The sequence below is a fragment of the Perca flavescens genome, chromosome 2 (assembly GCF_004354835.1).
Source record: "Perca flavescens isolate YP-PL-M2 chromosome 2, PFLA_1.0, whole genome shotgun sequence".
In the NCBI taxonomy this organism is placed as follows: domain Eukaryota; kingdom Metazoa; phylum Chordata; class Actinopteri; order Perciformes; family Percidae; genus Perca; species Perca flavescens.
In genome coordinates, this window is record NC_041332.1 from 19,131,060 (window position 1) to 19,154,652 (window position 23,593).

At 39.6% G+C, this 23,593-nt stretch overlaps 1 protein-coding gene across 3 annotated transcripts in view; it reads left to right on the top strand.

The window, feature by feature from the left end:
• The first annotated feature begins 717 nt into the window (after nucleotides 1-717).
• Nucleotides 718-23,593, top strand: part of myh10 (myosin, heavy chain 10, non-muscle) — a 76,251-nt gene continuing 53,375 nt past the window's right edge. For 2 of the 3 annotated variants that reach the window (XM_028604100.1, XM_028604115.1), the window contains exons 1-3: nucleotides 720-910; nucleotides 5,405-5,786; nucleotides 17,925-18,081. In XM_028604100.1, the coding sequence (XP_028459901.1) occupies nucleotides 5,442-5,786; nucleotides 17,925-18,081 (502 nt within the window). In that variant the 5' untranslated portion in view covers nucleotides 720-910; nucleotides 5,405-5,441. Of the gene's footprint in view, nucleotides 911-5,404; nucleotides 5,787-17,924; nucleotides 18,082-23,593 lie in introns of all 3 variants that reach the window. The other variant, XM_028604108.1, reaches the window with a different exon arrangement.

A 23,593-nucleotide genomic window follows, 5' to 3' on the forward strand; every position in this document is an offset into this window, starting at 1 on the left:
TATCCTACAATGGTTCTTGTGGTTTACCTTTCCATATACTGCAGTCTTCTCTTCTTTCACTTTTTAGTTGTATCCTCCTGTATCTGATGATCTCATAGTATTGATAATATTTGCATTTGCCCTTTTAAATTATATGCATTGTTTGCTTTTTTCTCTTTTCCTGTAAATACTTTACAACTTTGTTAAGACAAGTGCTATACAAATAAAAATAATTTAATATATAATAGGTCTATGCTATACTATATTATTATTTTAAATTAGAAAAAATAGATCAGATAAGATATATAAAAAGACAAACTAAAATAATACACAGTAACAATAAATCTAAATGTAATTAAAGTTAATTTAATTTAATAATAATTAAATTAGAAGATGAGAGTGAAAAGACAGCAAGAAATGAAATAGTACAATAAGATAAAGTGTGTATTCAGTCTTTTCTTATTTGTGTCTATATGAAATGGACAAATACATAATAATAATAATATGGCCCGACTATTCCGACGTTGACTATAATATGAGTAAAAATTTGATTTGAATGTCCTACAACCATGTAAAGCCGAAGCAGCATCCATCGGTCTGCAGGTGTTGACAACTTGGGCGGCAGTCGTCAACTATCAAAGTTTTGGGATGGAAATTATTTCGGACCAATTGCGGTTAGGCATCACACTCTGAGAGCCAATCACATTCCACATTTGTATTGTGGGTGTGTCCCACAAAGAGTGCGGCGGTGCGGTGCAACCTCCCTGGCCGGCGAGAGTTCGGTTGAGAGGGTACTGGATGGTGGGTGAGTACCACTGATGAGAGAGCGGGCAAAAGAAGAGACTATTTTAGCACGCATTGAAGGACTGTTACATTTATCTACTGGATACTGCTAAGCACCTGGGCAGGGTTTCTTCATCTACTCTGTGTGGTAAGTTAAGCAGAAAAGACAGGGCCGTTCATTGTGGTGAGGATGTAAGTGGTTAGCAACAGTAACGTTAGCTAGCGGATTATTGTTCCATGACTTTTCAATGATGGAGGACCATCAGCTTTGCTAATAGCGAGCGCCGCAGAGCCAATGTGCTTTTTGTATCAGTCTATATAGTCTTGAACATTTGTGATGCATGTATCTGTTAGAAGTAGTACTCTTTAGGAGCTACCGTAAAACGGAGTGGTCATTGTCCGCTTGCTTTTATCTCCACCCAGCCGTCTTTGAGACACCCACACCCATGATTAGATGGGATTTTGTGTCATCCCTAAAACTCTAATTTGAATAGAAATTAGACTATTTTGGATTTGTGTTCACCTTCTACTTGCTTAAAGTCAACAAAACCGCCAGCATAGACCCACCGTTGTGTTTTGTTGGTTAACCGGAGCTGTGGAGTCCCTGCAGGCATCATTTCGAGCGGGTGGAATATAATGCACAGCACGCCAACTTTGAGCTAACGTTAGCAGGCTAACCTAGCCGATGCAGCGGTTTGGCCCAGCCGGTGTATGTCATGCTGCATGTAATTGGTGTCGAAATAATCGGAAAAAGGAATTCCTGACAATTAACGTTACTGGTGCAGCAAAAAGTCTTGGACAAAATCACTAATATAAAGCTTCAAACTGGAAATAAATACTGGAAACGGGTATTGTTTAAGCGCTCTGAGTAATGAAATAAAACACATCTTCTTTGTAGCATCCATGTCCCCCCCCCACATTACGACTTAAAGCTCATGAACACACAGAAGTCGGAAGAACGACTTCCCAACTCGGGAAATAGGACCATCCGAGGAGCACGTGAATGCAGCATTAGTCACTAACGAGCAATTTCACAGCTAATTGCAATGTATTGGCCCTCCTCTGTTGGAATATCCTACCAGAGGTGTAGTGTGCTATTCTATATCCCAGTGGTGTAGAGCTGAATGAGGAATAAAAGTGTAAAACTGTTTTTCCAACTCCAAGTGAGGGGATGCAGTGACATGGCAGCCAGCGGCCACACTGATCCCCGGTCTCTTGCCCTGACCTAGATTCGTGTCTAATCAGCGCCTGATTTAAGCATTGGACTTGATTGTAGGTTAAATATCTCTGAGCATTCGTCAGCTGATGTTGTCTAAGATTAATAAGAAGCATGCAGGGTTGGTGCTTTCAGTCATGGCTAACATTCAGACTGGTCAACTGAGTCAACGCTTCTGTCTTTTTTTAGCTCAGTTTATGGAAGTATATGCATTCATTATTGATAGTGTATTTCTATCTTCAATTGGATGATATCGTAAGCATAAAACTACGGTGGCCAACAGGGGCAAACGCACTGCAACTTAATGAAACACGCAAATAGACAAAACACAAGCAAATTAAGAAAACATCTTCATTAATTTGACAACACATGCGCAGCGTTTAGCAAACGCGCTGCAAATACACACAACACAACCAAATACACAAACGCGCTGCAAATACAGAAACAATGCAAAAAGAAAAGCACACAAACTCCAAAAACAGAAACAATGCAAAAAGAAAAGCACACAATCCCCGAAAACAAATGCAACAAAAAAAACCGCTGCATCCAGATTACACAACGGAAGTTCTCCAGGCTTCTAGGGGGAGCGCTAAATGGAAGATGGAGATGTTTTCTTAATTCGCTTGTGTTTTGTCTATTTGCGTGTGTTTCATAAGTTACAGTGCGTTTGCCCCTGTCGGCCACCGTATAAAACCACTCATCAGTCTTTTTTGTATTATATACTAGGACCGCAGCTAATGATTATTTTCCATTATCATTACATCTGAGTATTTTTTTGATTACTTAGTTGGTCAATGTCCAAAAATGCCCTCACTGTTTCCTTAAGTCCAAGGAGATATCTTCAAATTATTTTTACTATTTACTAATCTGCCATTTTTTTTTTTCCTGAAGAAGAATTGTTTGCCCTGTAAAATGTCAGATGATCTTAAAAATCTTATAAAATAAATAAAAAACTAATCACATTTCTGCCTTATTATTATTGCACAACACAGTCAGGGTTTGCCTTGGCCTTTGAAGAGGCTCAAATGGTGAAGTAACTGTACATGTGGGTTGGTTTTGCACAGGAATGGAGGTGTCAAGGCTTGAGCACACAAGTCTGTGTGGGCCAAACAAGTTCTTCTGGAAAAATTGCAAAGCAATAAAACAAAGTAATGACAGCAAATTAATCCAACAAAAAGACAGAACACACATAATTCACATTACATTTTTATTTGGTATATTTCTGAAAAATAAATGTGCTTTTATTAAAAGAGGAACCTAAGGAGTTTGTAGGGGGTCATCCAGGTGCTCCCTCTCATGCTCATTCTGTCACTGTTTATAAGAGATCATGATTCAGAAGGCTCTGCTGTAAATGCTGATTGAGACACTAGTTTTGGTGTATTTTATGCTCACTCGCCTTTTTCTCAACACGATACATACACTTACTGTATATACGCACAGGTACACAGTATGTATCTAATGTTTTCGGATGACCAACATTTTTCTACTAGTAGTACTTTAATATAAGGTTACCAGTCCCTGCTGAGTTATGACTGGCAATTAGCAACTACCATGGGGGTCTGTGATAAGCTGTAACACTTGACAATTATTCAGACATGCCCTTAAATATACTTATTAAACCTGGCGTTCAAAATGGTCATCAAGCAAGCAAACCGCATTAGCCATTGAAAGCCTGACTTCTTGTTATTTGAAAGATTGTAGTCATTTAAATTACAATAGAAGTTTTCTTGGAGCCAGCCTTTAGCAGCCATTAGAGAAGCTGCATCATATTTAAAGCACTTAACCATCAGCTTCAACATTAAGCTGTTTTGATTGCAGCTTGGTTGAATCAACATCTTACCTGAAATGGTCAAAATGTTTGTCATGGTGCTACCACGGTTGGCATTAACGATATTATATAACAATATGATATAATTGGCTATTGGTGATTGGCTATTGTGGTCAATTCAGCCATTCAATGAGCAGGACTGCTTTATGGCAAGATTGGAATTTTTATATGATTTTTTTTTTTGCATCTAGTTTGATTTAAGACGCTCCTGTTTGGTTATTTTACCCATTAACAATTTCTCAATTGCTTTCCCAGAAAATGCATTATATTATAATAAAAATAATTGAAATTGGGATATAAAATTACATATACCGTGATAAACAATTTCCCCACTAAACTATTACTGGCCCCTAAACCTTGTCCAGCAAATGTTCCTGTTAGCTGCTCCGACGCTTTCAGCTCTGGTGCTGAATGTTAGCGAAGTCAGCTAAACCACTTTTGAACCAGACACTGGTACAATCTCCTCTACTGCCGCCCAGTGACGTTCACTGTTCGGCTGACAGAATTTCATAATGCCCACTTTTTATTTCTTTGACTTTGTGGGAAAATCAAAATTTTGGCCTAAACTGGCAACTCTGGAGTCAAACTTGGAAACATTTCATTCTGTGTACAACCCAAGGGGGTAAGCCAGCCTCCGAAAAGCGTACTTCCTATGGAGCCATTTTGATGCTAATAAGCCATCACCTGCCGTTAGCATCCCATTGACTGCCATTCATTTTGACATCACTTTGACAGCGAATAACTTTACATCTGAAGCGTTTAAAGACTCTATTTGTCCATTGTTTATTTCTAAAGAAACACGACAATGTATAAAAGGCTCCATTACCTTGTACCTCACGTTATGGCCCCGGAGCAGCCGTTTTTATAAAAATAGGCTAACGATTGTGTCATAACCACGCAACTTTCTGTTGCATAGTAGATAAATTACCGTACAGTACAGGAGAAGCTCACAGGCAGCCGGGGGCACGTGGAGGCATACGGTCAAAATGACAAAATAATTCATCAGAATACTTACCAAAAGTTGCTCCTACGCTCATTGACAGCTCCTACTCACGCTCTCTGTCTCTGCAAGATTGAATAATTGAGATTTCTCTTGGCACAGCTACCAGAAGACTTCCAACTTTCAGACCGGTTGCTCACGTCACATCTACATCGTCAAGCTCAGTTGGAGGCAGTAACGCTCAGCCGGAAAAGTACTTCTAACAGACTTCACTGGTCTCTGTGGAAGTCTACGGCGTGGCTTTTTCCATTAATTTTACTGTCTATGGTACAACCCTACACCTAACAGAGAATGAAATTATTGCTGTAACACAGATAGGCCTTTTGTCACAGAAGACATTTTGACATTTCACAGTAGGAAAAGCACAGGTGTTATGCTAAAATGAATGATGGCTAAATTACATTTAGCTGCTTTTCAGTCAAAATGTCCGTAAAAAAAAAAAAAAAAAAAAAAAAAAAGCCTATCTAAAGTACCAACAATCTTGAGTCACAGTGGTGGTCACATCTGTGCTCTATAAGGTGAATGGTGTGACATTAGTCAGTTGCATGTAGCATTTTTGTTGGTCAGGTTAACAATATACTTTCTCTCCTTCCCACAGGTGGCATAGTGTGTTCTGCTTCTGGTTTCCAGCAGAAATGTCACAGAGGAGTGGGCAGGAGGACCCGGAGCGGTACCTCTTTGTGGACCGTGCCGTGGTCTACAACCCAGCCGCACAGGCCGACTGGACTGCCAAGAGGCTGGTATGGATCCCATCAGAACGCAATGGCTTCGAGGCTGCCAGTGTTCGTGAGGAGCGTGGGGATGAGGTGGTGGTGGAGCTGGCAGAGAATGGGAAGAAGGCAGTGGTCAACAAGGATGACATCCAGAAGATGAACCCGCCAAAGTTCACCAAAGTAGAGGACATGGCGGAACTCACCTGCCTAAATGAAGCCTCTGTGCTTTACAACCTCAAAGACCGCTACTACTCTGGCCTCATCTATGTAAGTATTTGTCATTCACTCACAACTACCTGTAACGACTTGTAATCATCTTTGTCCACATTGAAGAAACTAAATTGAGGTGTGAAAACATTTAGTTGATATTTTGATTGTACTGTTTTATCAGCATCACCACCATAAGAGTTGATGTAAACAGTTCCATCCAACTGTCTATTAGCCCCTCTACCAATACTTTATTTTGTTATAAATATATTTCTTTTTTGTTAGACTTGATTTACATCTTAGTAATCTCAGTGTACAGTAATGCCTTGGTAAGCCAAGTCGGTGGTAGGGTTGTGTACCGAAATCGTTACTTTTGTGGACTGTACCGATCAAATTATGTCGGTACTACCGATGACCGATTCACGTTAAATCAAACGTTGTACATTTCCGTACCTGAGAGCGTGTAATAAGACACACACACTACATTACATTACATTACATGTCATTTAACTGACGCTTTTATCCAAAGCGACTTACAATTAAGTGCTTTCAACTCTGAAGGTTCAAACTCCAGACAACAAGTAGTAAGTGCAAGTACATTAGCTTTAAATAAGCAAAGCTACAAAGAGCCATATGAAAGTGCAGCTTCAAGAAAAAAAAAATATATATATATATTTTAAATTTGTCTTTTTTCATGTTTATCCGAGGTGTGGTCAGAAGAGATGTGTTTTTAGCCTTCGGCGGAAGATGTGTAGGCTTTCGGTCATTCCACCATTTAGGAGCCAGGACAGCAAACAGTCAGGATATTGTTGAGTGATTAGTTCTCCCTCGCTGTGAGGGGGCAGCAAGCAGTTTGGCTGATGCAGAGCGGAGTTGGGGGGTTGGAGTATATGGTTTGACCATGTCCTGGATGTATATGCTGGGGCTGTAGTGTGAGAGAACTTAGGGAGGTTGAACACACACACAGAGAGCTGCGGTGCAGCCAGAGCAAAACTAGGTTGACTCAGCAGTTTGTTAAAGTCACAGTGAGTCACGGCAATGCCGGTTAAGCGGTTGCAAGTGTTGTTACACTTTTCAAATATAATAATGGCGAGCCAAATGCGGTCGCGGTGTAGTTACACTTCCTCTGGGAAAGGCAGGCACACCAGTGTTCTCTATGCCCTGTTGACTGACTGACAGGCTGGAGGTTAATTCAAAGTGCTTTACATACACATTAAAGAGCAGTTAAGAAGAGAGAGAAAATAAAAACGGGCTTAAATAGAATAAGATACAAATACTAAGAATTAGGGCTGTAGCGATACACTAATCTCACAATACAATACGATACGATACACGATATTCAGCCAACGATACGATTCGATATATTTCGATACGCTTACATCATTTTCTGAAAGATTTAAAGGGGGCCGAGTGATTTTGGTGACATCTTGTGAGTGTTCCATTTACTTGGATTTAATTAATTGAACTGAAAACATCAATTACACAATATATGTCTCTGACTGGACAGAGAGTCTACAGCAGGGATCATCAACTACATTTTTTTCAGAATTTTTCTAAGCACTCTGGCGGCCGGACTTTCAAATAAAGAAAATAAAATGAATTTATACCTAATACGCCTATTCTTGTTAGAAATTTTCACTTTCTTACTGAATTAATGCTACTATTTTTTAACATGTATTAGTGTGAGCAAACTCCTAAAAAACATGGGAACTCCCTAATGATAACTGGCTCTGTAACTAGAAAAAGATCTCAGACTAGGAGGCAGTTCACTGAGGAGTGATGGTTAAAGTCTGTGATTATGGAAACATTATTGTAGTATGCAGCATCCTGATTGGTGGAAAATGCTTGCAGAAAGAAAGGCTGTTGTCAGGTAAACATGTCACTGTCAAAGACGCTGAAGCGAAAAGTTGACGTGGAAAAGCCAAAAGCCCAGCTTTAATGATGAATGGACTGATAAGCAGGCTATGCACTCGTCATGTATGCCTCATTTGCAATGAAACAATGTTGTTGCAAAATAATACAACCAGCATCATCATCATCACTGAACATAACGATCGCGTCATTCACGTGCATATTAAGTAGCTCCAGATTGTCCGCTCCAGTGGAGAGTTTGGTTTGTCCAGCCAGGAGTGAGGTTTACAAGAATTTGTCAAAATTTCCAGATTCCCGGCAACCTAAGATAAACAGTTAGACTACAAACCGACAGCTTTTGTTTTAGCTTGTTTGTAAAAAATGTGCTATTTGCAGAGTAGAGCTGTGTTTGCGTAAAACAGCGCGGTGGACTGAGCAGATTGAAATATCGCTTTCTACATGTTGATGCCGGTCTACACAGGTGAGTGCATTGATAAGTATTGACTTTCTGCTCACGAAGGTTTAATTGTAGCCTATTTACAGAAAAGAGACCAGCGTGAGTTCATCTGCCCCAGCGGCCGTTGGTAACTCTGTATCCTTCCCAGTCAGGTGCTGCGTGTTTTAACCTTTAACACACACACCCACACACACACACATCTTGGCTCAGCTGTGTGTGTGTTTTAACGCACACCCATCTCGGCTCATGCTGTGTGTGTGTGTTTTAACGCACACACATCTCAGCTCGGCTGTGTGCGTGGAGCTCGGTCATCACTGTACAGAATCCCGGCATGTAAATAGAGATGTAAATACAGGGGGCTGGGTTTTTGCTCTAAATGCTTGAAATGATAAATAACAGAACGCATTTTTTCCTCTTTACATTTTGTGAATTCATGATTATTCTGGAGGCCAGACTAAAAGCTTTGGCGGCGGGCCGCCAGTTGACGTTGGCTGCTCTACAGCGACACTAGCGGCTGGCTGACCAAATCGCTCTTCCTGCCACGTAAACTGGGGTAAACACGGGGGATTTGAATGGGACTTATGAATAGATACTCACGGCATAAAAATCTATACTTTCTTGGGGGAAAAAATATCAATTTATATCGCAGAATCAATAAAATTGCTCAGCCTTACTAAGAATAAAAGTTACAGTGCAGTGTGAGGAATTAATAATTATTTGTTTTAATAGGTTGTAGGGATGGGTTTGGGAGGGGAGAGGGAGGGGTTTTATTTTTGTGTGGAGTGTAAAATCTTCTAAATAAATAAGTAAATAGGATAAATAGGTTTAGAATTATTTTTACAACTGAAATTAATCTTTTGTTATTACAGAAGGAAAGTACCAAAAAAAGGTACCGTTGGATACTGGAACCGAATTTCAGGTACCGGTAAAAATGTGAAAGGTACCCTACCCTAGTCAGTGGACAGTGTGTTGTATTGTAATGCATTATACCATATTACTGAATCCCCCTAGGATTCCTTTATTCACATAGTCTAAAATCTGGAGCAAATAACCTTCATGGTCTTAAAATGAACAATTTATCTACAAATCTTATCCATTTTCATACTTGATTCTCTAAATTCAAGAGACTAAAAAACACATTTCCTTTTAATGAGCAAGCTAGCATGTCCTACATAAGCTGCCGATTTCCCCTGTGATTATGACCCACTTAGTGACATGCATTCCTGGAATAGCCCAGACACAGAGCTTGTGGGCCACCTGAAACTCTTCGAGGAGGCAAGACAAGTTCACACTCAGAGGCCCGGACAGCTCACAGAAATGAGCTTAGCTAAACTAGATTTTACTTGGGCAGATTGTGAAAAGATGGTTTGTTTCCTTATCCAGTCATATTGGTTGATTACTTAGTTTGTAGATGATTAGGATTTAGACTGCGGGACATCTCTCCACTCAGTAAGAGATTTGCATTAAATAATATCAGAAACAAATGGTTACAGCTGGGACGGCTTGGAAACCAGGCTTTAACAGTCAGCATTTTAACTGTGTTTAATCCAGTTACTACTGTAGCTAATGGTAGGCTAATGTTACCTGCTGCCAAGTGTAACATGTTATTACTGTTTTCTAGTGTGACACACAGCGATGTTTCTGTTGCCTGTAACGTCTGTTTCGGAGCATCAGAGAGCAGCGCAGACATTTAGGTGGCACCGTAATGAGGCACCGAAAACCGCGTTGCTATTCCATCCGGTAGATACTGGGCACCAGTGCCATATTAGCACCGGATTTTAACATGCGCCGTTGGTCGATGGACGAGGTCATGACATTTAAAATCTTAATGAAGACACTGTGTATTCTTTGTGTTGATGAGGCATAATTACATCACTGTCATCATTCAGTAGATGACCTGCCAAACTACCAGCATTATGACATTATCTTCCTCAGTGGAATAATCACAGGAAAGAATCCATTTGCAGGTATTTTTTACTCGGTTGGGATTCCAACGGTCTGTGATATTCCAAGAGCTATTTTGCATTAGTGTATGCACTTTATTATTATTTTTTTTTTGCACAAATTGACAATACAGTTACAGTGCTTGTGAGTGCAATTATATATGCTAAAATAACAAAATTAGAAAAAGAAACAAACATACATAAAAAATAAATAAAATAACAATAAATAAAAGTAAGACAGACAAACAAAACAACAGCTCAAACTGCAAGTTACTAAGAATGTCTTTTTATCCACAAAGCGTGAGATGGTGGTCTTGATGATTTCCATCTCAATAATATTAAACATCTAGCCAGCAATGTTACAAAGTATCAGCTCTGCTTGTAGCTTAGATAAAGGTAACCGAGAGATGCCAAAAAGAGCATTAGTAGCATCTGGCTCAATAAGTGAATGTGGTTTGCTGATGTCTTTTGACATTTTTCACAGGAGGGGTCAATACATTTTCGAAAGTCTAACTTTGGTCCCAAAAGTGCGATGAATTACTTTGCATTGGGTCAACCCATGAAGTATGCACCCGTTTAAGAATATCCCCCCCCCTCCAAACTTATTCTGCGATGACCTCCCCTAAATCCTTTTAGAGTTAAGAGAAGTTGACGATAACCCTAGACCACATAGAAAATAGAGGTGTAAATCTTCACTGATCTCCCGATTCGACGACGATTATCAGGTCTTCGATTCGATATCTCGATGCATCACGATGCTTCAAAAAACATTTTTCTATTAAAACCAAATAGGATATTTGACTTGACAGACTTGCATTGTCAAGGGCAATGCCCAAGCTGCAATACGTAACTTCAGACTGGAATGATGAAGTGTTTGGGTTCATTTCTTTAAGGTAGCTACCACGAAGGTTGACCTATTTTGGATTAGTCATATACCAACCTACTTTTAACCAGCAAATCTATTGTGCTGTATTGGAATAACTGACCCCAGACAACACTTTAACAAAAAAAGGTACTGTTTACTGAACAATAACTTAAATATATAAATAACATTTAGCCGTTAGATTCAATAACAAAAAAAACATAACACAAATCACACCCTTCAAATAGGCTAACTGCAATATTTCTTCAAATGATATTACACACAACCCCTTTACCAGTTTATCTATCAATTTCCACTTAAAACACTCCAGCTACACAAAATGATTCCTCCTTACAGCAGTTTCAATGTAAAACTTACTCAAACCCTATTAAACCACTGCGTTACCACACACCTACCCACACACACCCACACAAGCCGAGAGGAAAAAAGAAAAAAGTTGCGGGCTCACGTGGACGTGCAGCAGCCAGCAGGACGTTATCTTCAGTGAAGCAAACACACAGAAATCCAAATAATAATAATAAAGTTAACTGTTAGTCCAAGAAACACAGCTCGAAAACGAAAACCAGTCACCAGCTACGGCAAAGTCCTCTTCAGCAGGGAAACACGCTGTCGTCCTCTCCGGTCCAAAATCAGCGTCCTCCAAATCAGCAACTCTCCGCCGTTAGCTCCAACTTTAGCTAGTCCGTTAGCTCCAACTTTAGCTAGTCCGTTAGCTCCAACTTTACCCAGGCACACTAGCACGTTTGTTCTAAACCACTGCTGTTAGACAGGAAAAGTGCCGTAGTGTAGCTACACCTCTTCAGCTTCGTTATTACACTTAGATCTTCTCCAAGCTAACTATTCTAGTGTCTCTCGATGTTTCTCAGTGTTTTCTTTCCTCTTCTCGATTTGTGATTCTCTCCACTCTCCCGTGTCTCTGCCCAGCCGTTTTGCGTGTGTGTGTTTGTTTGTTTGTGTGTCTGCCTGTCTCCGTCTGTGTGTGTGTGTGTGTGAAACGGGTTAGCTAGGCTACTGAGAATGTTATTTTTATTTGAATGTTTATGCCGCGGCCGGAAAATTAACAAGCAACGTCGATTTTAATCGATTATGGTGGGCCACTGCATCGATGCAGCATCGTCCATGTCCGTATCCCAATGCATCGATTATTTGATTAATTTCAACACCTCTAATAGAAAATGCACCTACCATATAGAAAATGCACCATTCGATAAAGAAGGTGGAAAAACATGGTTCAGAGCTGAGGTAGAAAAAGACTGTAAGCCAAAATAGTGTTTAAATTGGTTCCAAATTCTTCAGGAAGTTTCTACCATTATATTTCTTATATATATGGGGAGATGGGGCAGTTGATGGGAGAGTGGACGAGAGATGTCAACGACAATGGTTTAGAGGAGAAGGACTCCATAGCCAGCCATGCAGAAAATGTGATATTCTACTTTTGCTGGATGCTTTTTTGAGATCTCTTAGTATATCTTATATAATTGATAAATATGAAATATATGGTTTATAGAATGTCAGACAATGGTTAAAAAAAGAAAAAAAAAGTTGATAATAGTACAAGGTGATGTCATTCAGTTTACCATACAGAGAACAGAAGTCTATGAGAATCAGCAAATATTCCTATATAAGAAGCTGGAACAAGTAAATGTGTAATGTGTACATGTTTTGCTTTAAAAATTCCTTATTGATTATCAACACTGTTGCAGCATGTGACAAATGATTAATTATCTAATTTATCTAAATCTATTTGTAAAGAGCTTCACAACGCACAAATGTGACAAAGTAATGAGAATGGCATCCTCCAACATGACAGAGTCAAAACTAAAATCTAATACTGTCATTTAATGTTTGAGATACTTGTTTCTGATTTCCTGCTGTATTGTAGCTAAATATAACATTAAACCACTATATAATTAATGTAGTGAAGGGGTGGATGTTGTGATAATGTGACCAGGCAAGGTATAGCAGAGCTCTGCTATGTGGTTACTGTCTACTGATGGCTCCATGCCAAGAGACTGCTTGCAGTCTGTTTGTATCACTTGAGAGAAGAAGATGTTTGCCACCATATTAGAACAAGGATTTCCTTACTGAGCACCACCTTACAAGAATTTTCAAAGAATATTTAGTAACATAAATCATAGGTAGTATCTGTTGACAAAAGTTAATAATTTGTTCCAGATTCTATTTCTTCATGAGCTGTAACACAACTTTCCCTTCTTCCTACTCAAGCTGCAACAGCCTACATGTAGTCATCAAATTCACTTTGTATTTATTTCAATTGAAAATTCAACCAAAGTATAAAGAACATCTTTGTATTTTTCCGTATTTTTAGAGGGCTTAAGGGGAAAAGAAGGGACTCCAGCCCTATCTCTTAGCTCAGGGAAGCTTGTGCTGAGTCACACTGTAACCAAACTGTCCTAACAGAGTTCTTTTTGTTCCCTGATAAGCAACAGCTGTCTGCTCAAATAACTTTTTTTTTCTTCAGTTTTCTGTCAGAAAACCGATGTGGAATTAACAGCCAATCCATGTCAACTTTTGAATGTTTTTGCTGTTCTGCAGGGTTACAGACATGTCTTTCCTCTGATACACATGCTTGGTAAACTTTTGTGCTGCTAATTGATCATCTTATTTATTTCTCTTCAATGCCAAAGGGCCCAAATGTGAAGCTAATGAACAAGGAGTTTTAAGAGATTTGAGTTGCATTTCATGCAAATCTCTGCTGGTCATTTGCATTAGCATTCCTGACTCTGCATGTTTTCCTGTCCTGTTTTTGAGGATTGTGTGACCTTTTAAGTCAGACCAGCATAGCATAGTGCTGACATAAACCGCTTTGATTGCTTCTATCCACACAGCAGGCAGTAGAGGTATAGGTGATAATCATGCTTCAAACTTTGTTGACATTAGATCATAAAAGAGAAAATAATTAAGAAGGACTTTATGGAAATGGATGTACCATGTCATGCCTGGCTTTGCTGATTAGCACGGTTGAACAAATAGTGTTTAATCCAGTAGCTCAGGAGAAAGAAGGACTGTATATAGTAATGCCACTGTGATGTATTATTGAATGCCACTATTTGCTCATCCTTTGTTGCATTGGTGGTGCAGAGTGCACATGAAGAGGATGGTTGGCAGCTCCAGGCTGAGAGCTATATGTGGATACTTGTATGCCTTTATCGGCAGGCTGTCTCTCTGTTAATTAAGCCTGCCTCTTACTGGAGCATGGGTGTCTTTGTTCACAACTTAAACCGGGACACAAAATCTTATTTCTCCTGAATGTCTTCATCAAGAAAATTAACATCAGGCCTGTTCAAGATTAAAACATTTTTGTCCAGATCATGACAATGTTATAAGTTGTTATTTTCACATTTGCTGGTCTCCATTCACATCTAGACCATGATGCTGAACAATGCACAGCCATAGCATTAGAAATCACCTTTTAATTGTAATTACATCTCTATTTCATCCATAATTAAAATGTGTTGTGTGAGGGGGCGCCATAGTAGCTCACCTGGTTGAGCGTGCGTGTACTAAGGCTCAGTCCTTACCGCCGCAGCCCGGGTTCGAGTCCAACCCGTGGCCTTTTGCTGCATGTCCCCCCTCTCTCCCCTGTTTCCTGTTCAACTGTCGTGTCAAATAAAGGCAAAAAATGCCCCCAAAAAATACTCTTTTAAAAAAAAAAAGTATTGTGTGAGGCAAATGCATTTTTTAATTTTCCAGGGAAGACACTTGCATGCTTTTTGGGGTTTACAAAACATGGTAAAGCAGCCCAGTTAGCACAGTTATGTCAGAATGGAGGGCACTGATTCATGCAAAAGCAGAGACCCCAGAAAATGTTTCCCTTTTTCCATTGAGAGAAGCTGAGGCCCTGTTGCTAAGCACTGCTTGGTTCACAGACATTTACTTGGACATTTCCGGAGGGCTGGGAACCCTTTCAACTGTGTCAGAGTCCTCCTCTGTTCACCATAGTTTCTCGGGGTTGTGGGCTCAAGAAGATTCATATATATATAGTTCAGCTATTAGCATATATGTATTGTTGATAGTAACTTTCCAGAGAGTACACATTCTTTTGTGCAAACTCTGCATTTTGAGAACTGTTGACCACAACACGCTAGCTGGCTGGTGTCTTGTTATGCCTGGTTGTGTAGGTGTCCAACCCCTTGCCCTCAGAGCGCCACTAATCCTTCAAATACCCCCTGGGGTACACCGTTGAGGACAGCCAGCTGAGTCATCCCTCTCCCCACTGCCTGTGACCCATGCTGGTCAGGAGAGCTGATCTGTCTGCCTGGCGCTGTGCCCACCATGGGGGGCTTGGGAAGGGGTTATTATTGTGAGGACCCTATAGTACATCCTGAGCTGCATGAAGTTTATTTTTTTTACAGGCAATTCCAGTTAGCGTGGTGTGAGTACTGGCCTCAGTAATGTAGAACAGTGTTGCCGCTGTTGATTCCATAGTAACAAATCTCCATGTGGCCAGGTTGCTGCACAGAACTGTGACCAACGTCACCAGAGATACCAGAGTTACTCTTATATATGCATATCCGAGATGGTTTCAATTTTAGCCCCATTTAAGCAACTTTAGGCTCCATTGCTAACAGCGGTAATTAGAATCTTTATTTAAATGGTTTGGACAATATTGAATAATGTATTATTATAATAATCATTATGTTGATATTTAGCTATATACTGTGTATATATATACTACAGTATTTAAAAAAAAATGCCAGAATCACAATGCAATTTCAGGCTCCACAGTATCAGACTACAGATATGTAGTGAATGTGTGGTGTGAACCTCCAGCCAGGTGACAGTTGTCAAGTTTTTGTCAGAGGTCTTTCTTCACACACACACACACACACACACACACACACACACACTGGCCGTCACAGACAACATCATTTAAAGGATGTGGTTTTGTTACCCAGCCAAACACAAAAATCTGATTGGTGAAAAAAGAGTGAGGGATGCAGCATGAAGGAGTAAAAAGCACAAGGAAAGTTGGTACAACTACTAGACGATAGTCAGCAGAGGGAGGATAAACCCCCTCTTTCCATCTTAATTTAAAGTATGATCATGACTTGATAGATGGCTGCAATTTATCCACTGAAAAAGTTTGTATTGGCGTTATGTTTCAAGACATTTGATCCCAGTCATTGATGCGTGATTTAAAAAGCCGTAATCCGACAGTGTCTACTGTATACTGTGTACCCCGTGCACTCTTGAGTTAATGGAGTACTCCAGCAGCAGACATGTCAGGGATTAACCCTATCCTGTCTGTCTGTCTGCATTATACAGCTGTAGGACCTATATTCTCCACCTCTCGCATCTGATCTGATGTCAGTCAAAGAATGTCGGGGTGAAATTGTCACTGGTTTAATGAAAAAAAAAAGTATGGGGAATTGCCACATATAAGGACAATAAGCGAGTGGAACAATTTAAATACTGTAGGATGCTTGGCAGTGTACCAGCAAGCTGCAGTTGTGCACAGTTTTCTGGCTGATCTGTAAATTCATAATTTGCACAACACATCGTTCCTCATGCAAGAACCACTTGTGCAAACAGATTTGTGGCATTTGAAGTGGCAGGTGGTGAACTAGTGATATAAGAGAATTTGTGGCATTCACCAATTTTGTTGTACTCTGAATTTTCTGTGTGGTAGTCGTCCAGACCTGTCGTACAAGTTATGTAAAGACTGGCTGCCTTTCTCCACAGGGCAAAAAACACAAATTGACCTGAAATCATAATGCTTTTATCTGAATGAATTTGAAGTTTAAATATGATACCGAAATTGACAAAAATGAACTGAAACAAACTTAAACCGTTAGGCTTTAGAAAGGTTTCGATTTTAGTAAGTTTTTTAGCATACTGTATTTTCTAATTGTTTCGGATCCTCTAATACCTCCACTGACTATGTTTTGTCTAATGATTTCAGAAAGCTGGGCATGAAGCTCTGCAGTGTTTACTCTTACTTGTTTACTTGTGAACTTGGTAACAGTTTTGTAAAAAACTTGCACACAAATGGAGCAGAACGGGAATTTTAGGGGCGACAATTATGCTAATGATCAAATCTCACAAACATCCACCTCCTTAATGAAAAGGTGGCATTTATCAGGCTGAAACAGGTGATTCACAACAAGTTTGGTGAATCTGGCTTGGAACAGCTCACAGGAAATAGTCTCTCAGAAAAAAAGTAACATTTCAGGATAAAAGTACGAAAATGTTCTAAATGAGGCCCATTGGAGTTTTTGTGAACAGAAAAAACGAAGCATGATGATAGCATTGATAATAGGAAACACATAATGTACATACTATACAAACCATTGTAATAGCAATAACTAATAAATTGTAATCGTCAGCATCCAAGTTGTAGCCTTGTGAGACTGTCCTGATCTCGCGAGTTCCAGTTTTCTACTCGCAGGTCAGTCTGGCATCTTGAGATAGAGAACATTTGGAGCCATTCGCCAAACAACCGACCCGTCAGCGTTGGTTTTGAGGCGGGTTTAGGTGTGACGCAACAAGAAGCGACTGTTAAGGGTTAGGGTTAAACAACATGGCAGCTTCCACGGATGAGATGAGCGTAGTGATCGCGCAAGTTTTATCCGAATAAGAAAGTATTCCTTCAGTTAAAGAAGAGCAAAAACGGCACTGGAGGCTTTACTCGGAGGAAAAGATGGTTTTGCTCTTCTCCCAATTGGTTTCGGCAAGAGTTGGATCTGATTGGTTGATTTGGCCCGTCTATCACCAACATAAGTGGTGATAGACAGATGGTTTATCCAATCAGCTAACCAGTATTTTCGCCCTTTCCCAAAAGTTCTCCAACGGAAAGTTCCCAGATGGATATGCCGAGCAAATGCAAAGCAATCCATCTGGTGGAGTCAGGTTATCCAAGTTGAGAATCGATTCAGAATTTTAGAAGATAAGGAATCACGATTCTTACATTAATCGATTTGTTGATAACCAATGCATACAAATACTAAAATACTATAAAATATTAACTGTGACATAATTGTGATGTAAGGGCTGCTGTGTGTGATGAAATAACATCAACCATGTTTTCCTTTTTTTTATAGACATACTCTGGTCTCTTCTGTGTGGTCATAAATCCCTACAAAAACCTGCCCATCTACTCAGAGAACATCATTGAGATGTACAGGGGCAAAAAGAGGCATGAAATCCCCCCTCACATCTATGCTATCTCAGAGTCTGCGTACAGATGTATGCTGCAAGGTAAGTCTGAGTGTTAAAGTATATGGTTGCCTCTCATTTACCTCAGTCCTCACATACAGGAATGACCACTTAACATACATTAAAATGCCATTTAAAGTGCTCATATTATGCTTTTTGGCTTTTCCCCTTTCCTTTATTGTGTTATATATATCTTTTTGTGCACGTTATAGGTTTACAAAGTGAAAAAGCCCAAAGTCCACCCCAAAGGGACTTACCATCTTCCAGAGAAAACACTGTTCACAAACTGCTCCAAACAGCTCTATTGTAGTCCAGCCTTTACTTTTGTGACGAACGTGCGTCACTTTGTAACACACTTTATAACGCTAGCTGCTAGCAGGATGGCATGGAAATGTCACAGCCAACTTACAAGGATGTCTGTTTCTACTTTATATTAAGAGCTGATTGTTCTTGGACTATCTGTGCTGCAGTGTCTGTTCAAAAAGTTACTCCCTTAATGGGTTTTATTCTCCAAAATACATTTCTGCCAATGTGTTTATGATTGCTCTATAAAGGCCCATCTTTTCAGTTAATTTGTCAATGCTAACTGGACTTTTAGAAGGCCAAGAACCTAATGTCTTTGTAGCATTTTGGTGGCACATTTCTGTTTTCCACATCAGCATTATGATTTTGCTAGTAATTTGAGGAATGCACAGAACAGGGGCCCAACATGTGCAGAGAAAAGCTAGACATGTGGCTACAACATGAATTCACCTACAGAAAAAGCTTACAGACAAAACCATGAAAATATAGCCACAATATTCAGATTTTTTAAAATTCAATCCAGGCCTTCATACAGTCAAAGTTATGTATCACAGTTATTTTCAAGCATCTGGCTCTATTAATCGATACAAATATGTGTCTTAGCTCTGACTTTCAACTTTTTTGCATATATTTCCAAGTTAATTATTTAAGTTGCATCTTTTGGAGTAAAAGTGACCCTTTAACATGCATATGTTTAATTTAAGTGCATGACACTGTTGTCATCCGTGGCATCCAGTCTGCCCTAGTTGTCACGTTAACAATTCATTAGGACCATACAATCTTGTAAGTGAAGACAGTCAACTCAGAACGATGTCTTCAAAGATCCTGCCTGGTGTTTGGCGAGCTTCCAGGCTCTATGAGCAGTGACTGACTGGGATCAGAACAGCGAGAACAGAGAGGGTGACCCCATTGTGCTCAACAATAGGTCCTTTGTGTGATTGCAAGGGCCGACCAGCGGGGGTAGTGACAAACTGGACAGTCCCGTCAGTCCTTTTACGATTTGCTTTCCCCATGTTGGTACACAGAAGAAGTTTCATTTGTGTCAATAAGAAGCTTGATGATAGCTTTGCCCTCTTTAAACAAAAAACTGTTTTACCCCCTGCTTTTTTTTATCACAACGTTTCCGATTTTTCACAGTTTTCTTTTTGTTGTATTTTCTAAGATTTGATCTAAAGATGCTTGTTGTGATGTTGCTTAATGGGTAATATCTCTTCACAGCATATGATGTACAAACACAGGAACACCGTTTCAGTTGAAGCTCCGCTGTAGTTGTTGTTGAACTCTGTCCGCTCGTCATTTAGTCCATCTAGTTTCTTGTTGTCACCTCCTCCTCTTTTCTTCACACCCTCTATTCTACACTGCGTTTCTACATGGATGGACATAAACGCATGGGGGCAGGGCTGGAAGACCTCAGTTAATAACACGTTGAACATATTTGTGCGTTTTACTTATTTCTTGAAGCAATGACCTCAAGCTTTTCAACATGCCGCATGTATTTACTGTATTTCTCTACACAAGCCCGATTTGTAATTCGTAAAGCATTCCTACTCCAACCCATTATCAGTTGTTGTCGTAACGGAATTAACAATGTTGTTGTTCAAAAGGAGGTTTTTAGGTTGGAGATTAGTGGAGGCCAGCTGCTGTTCAGCTGTGGCCCTGAGCATTTCTGCAACCTGGTTAACATAATATTATCCAGCTGTATAGATTAGCACTGGTGTTTATTTTTTTTTTCTTCTCTTTTCTCAAAGTGGCCAATAAAGACTCTGGAAAACCAAGCACACATTTCTTAGATATGGATGACATTGTCTATCAGGGTATATATAATTGTTTATTGCTGTAATTATATACACTGTGATGTAGTAAGTTTTCTGGAAAATGAACTACAAGTTTATAGATAAAACAACCAGACAGGAAGGTTGCTGTTTTTGGCTCATTCAGCAAATGAAATACCTGACAAATCACGATGCTTCATCACTTTGATGCAGGAATTGTACAAATATCCAATACAGCCATAAAACAGTCTTGCAGCATTGTCTACAATGGTCCAGTATAATGCTGAAACAATTTATTGTTCAGGTGATTAGTCGATAACTGTCAGCAATTTGGATAAAATCAGTTGACATTTAAGTCATTTTCAGCTTTTCGAATATGAGGATCATTGCAAATTGCATATCTTTGGGTTTGGGTGGGACGAAACAAGAAATTTGAAGATGCCCCTTTGATTTCTTGTAATTATAATCACCATTTTTCACAAACTTTTTATAGAATAAACAATTAATAAATCTTAAAATGAATCAACAGACTAATCAAAAAACTTAAATAATCGTTAGTTACAGCCCTAGTCTAATACAACAAAATATATTAAAGAGATAACTACCAGGGTATAAATGGTCTGGCAACATTTTTTAACAAACTTGTCTTCTCACATTATAATTAATCATATTGCCCAACCCAGTCCCTGTTAACTCAGAATGTTTCATTAAATTTCAGTGATTAATGACAAATCTTTCACACGTCATGTTTAGACTTTGCAGTCAGTTGCCATCTGAACAAGAAAGAACACTTGAGACAAATAATTTGTTGCCTCTAATTTATGACCTTTGGAGCCGAACAGATTGGCCAATCATATTTACAGCTGAAGGTCTCACAGGGATCTGTTAATTACCTCAGCGTTGCTGTGAAGCCAGTCAGTACTCAGATGGGAGGTTAAATGAGGTGTTACCTAACAGTGACAGGGTGTGTAAGCAGACCTCTAGAACTTACTGCACATCTGTCATTGATTAGCGGTCCAGATACTTTACATAATTGCCCTCGCTGCTCAGCCGAGGTGAACTCACTGACGTACAAGAAGCTAGTTTTATCATATCTGGAAATGTACTGCAAGAAAATGCTGATGCTTGCTTGAATGAAAACATTTGTTGAAGGACTGCTCGTGTCAGCAGCTGCGATGGTTTTCAAGAGTGGACACGCATCAACAGCACTGAAAATGTCCCTAGGTGGGGATTTGAAACAGGGGGTCTTTGTTTTTGTGGATATGGTGAAATACCCCCCTTCTCAAGTCTCTCCCTGGTGTCTAATCAGGGCGTTAGGTCAAGTCCAGCTAGATCCATCTTAGCTTAGTGAGGTTTTTCCCAAAGCACAGCTCTCTGATTTTTCTCATAGAGTTCAATTTTATCATGAACAAAGCACTTCTCATCTCACATGGCAGCAGCATTACTGATATTGATAAAAAAGATTAAATTAATTGTTTGAAGAATGCAACGCATGTTCCATGATGTTTTCAGTGAAGTGCAATGTGTAATCTATATTGTCAGAAATGTTTGATCAAATGAGCTCAGGAATGTTTATAATGGTAAAGCGTACACTCTCAGCTAGTCTTGCTTTTCCAGACCATCCACACATTGCGGAGCGAAGGAGGGTCTGGCTAGTTTCTTTTTTTTTTTTAGATAATTTTTTAGGCATTTTTAGGCCTTTATTTGAGAGGACAGCTGAAGACATGAAAGGGGAGAGAGGGGGGAATGACATGCAGCAAAGGGCCGCAGATCGGAGTCAAACCCGGGCCCGCTGCGTCGAGGAGTAAACCTCTATATATGGGCACCCGCTCTACCAACTGAGCTATCCTGGTGCCCCATATTGGCGTTTCTTTAAACTAATCACAATCGTCATTGGCGGCGCTAAGCTCCACACAGAGCCGCTGTAAAATAGTTGTGCAAGACAAAACTCAGGTTTGACAGATAGACTAGCTAGCTGTCTCAATTTTCCATGCAGAGATCTGAGGAGCAGTTAACCGTGGTCCTCATAAATCCACCGGAGCTTAAAATTCCAACACAAAGAAAGCGGAAGGAAACGCACATCGGTGAAAATGCATGCATCTGGCGGAATTTCCTGCGGCACCGGAGCAATACCGGAAGTGGAACCCGAAGGATATGGACTAACTCAGCAAACACTGGCCCACCTGGCACAAATGAGGTGTATAGCAAACCATAATGGCTTAGATGGCCTTTTGAACTGAGGCTTGATGCCAGGCCCATCAACCTCAAACCCCCTCCTGGGAACACCAGAGCATGTTTAACATACAGGAAATCTTTGCTAATCTTTTGAAAATGCGATCCACCACATTTCAAAAAGATGCCGCAAGTTGCTGTGAGTGAGTGACAGGTTTTTTGGGGTTTTTTAAGTTTTTACTTTATGGACAGATAGAAAAGGGGAGAGAGAGGGGATGAAACGCAGTAAAGTGCTGCAGGTTGGATTTGAACCTGGGCTGCTGCAATGGACTCAGCCTACATGGGGTGCACACTCAAGTCTACCGGGTGAGCTAGAGGCTGCTCTATGAGTGACAGGTTTACAATCACTGAAAGTATTGATATTTCTCTCCCAGTAGGGCTGGACGATATGACCTAAAATCAAAATCACAATTAATTGGAACATTTTACCTTGATTACAATTAATCAACGATTATTTTGTTGTTTTTATTTTTGACTTCATAGTTCAATGACTAGGTTTGTATTGTAAATATTACAGGTGGGATTTAAAAATTATTCTTTTTATAAAAGAGTACATATCTTTGTGATTTTTAAATAATTGAAGGAAATACACAAATAAACTATTTATGGTTAGTTAATGAATATTTGAACAATTGAAATCAAAGCACACATTTCTTAAAAAGAAAACGTCACATTTTATTTTTAATGTAAAAAGCAAGTTTCTTAAAATTCTTTGAAAACTAAATACATGATTTTAAATATTGCCATGTCAAAAGTAGAAACTAACCAGCATCTCTTGCAAACAAAATCAATTTTAAATATTGGCATGTCAAACGTGAGACGCGGCTTTCAAGTGGGGGAGCGGAGTTTGTGTCCAAGAAAAGTTAACACGAGACTTTCACCCTGGAAACGGGTGTTTGTGTCCCAGGGGTACTACTTAAGGGGACCAAGGTTAACCCAAACCACAATCTTTTTTCTAATCTTAACTAGTTGTTTTGGTCTAAACTTTACTTTCGTGGCTGCATGACAGTCACCTTTTATCAGCTTAGTGTTTCTTTACAATGTTTCCCATACAAATTAATCAATGTATGGGAAACACTGTATATGAGTCTTGCTTGTAAAGTTCACCTGGTGGCTATTTTCTTTACATCAGCTACTGTAAGGGAGATGGCGTATTGGACCAATATTTCATTGTACAATATTATGTATAAGTAGATTTATTTCTGCTTTGTCTTTCTTTTTTCTCTTGTCAATATTACATGTATAAC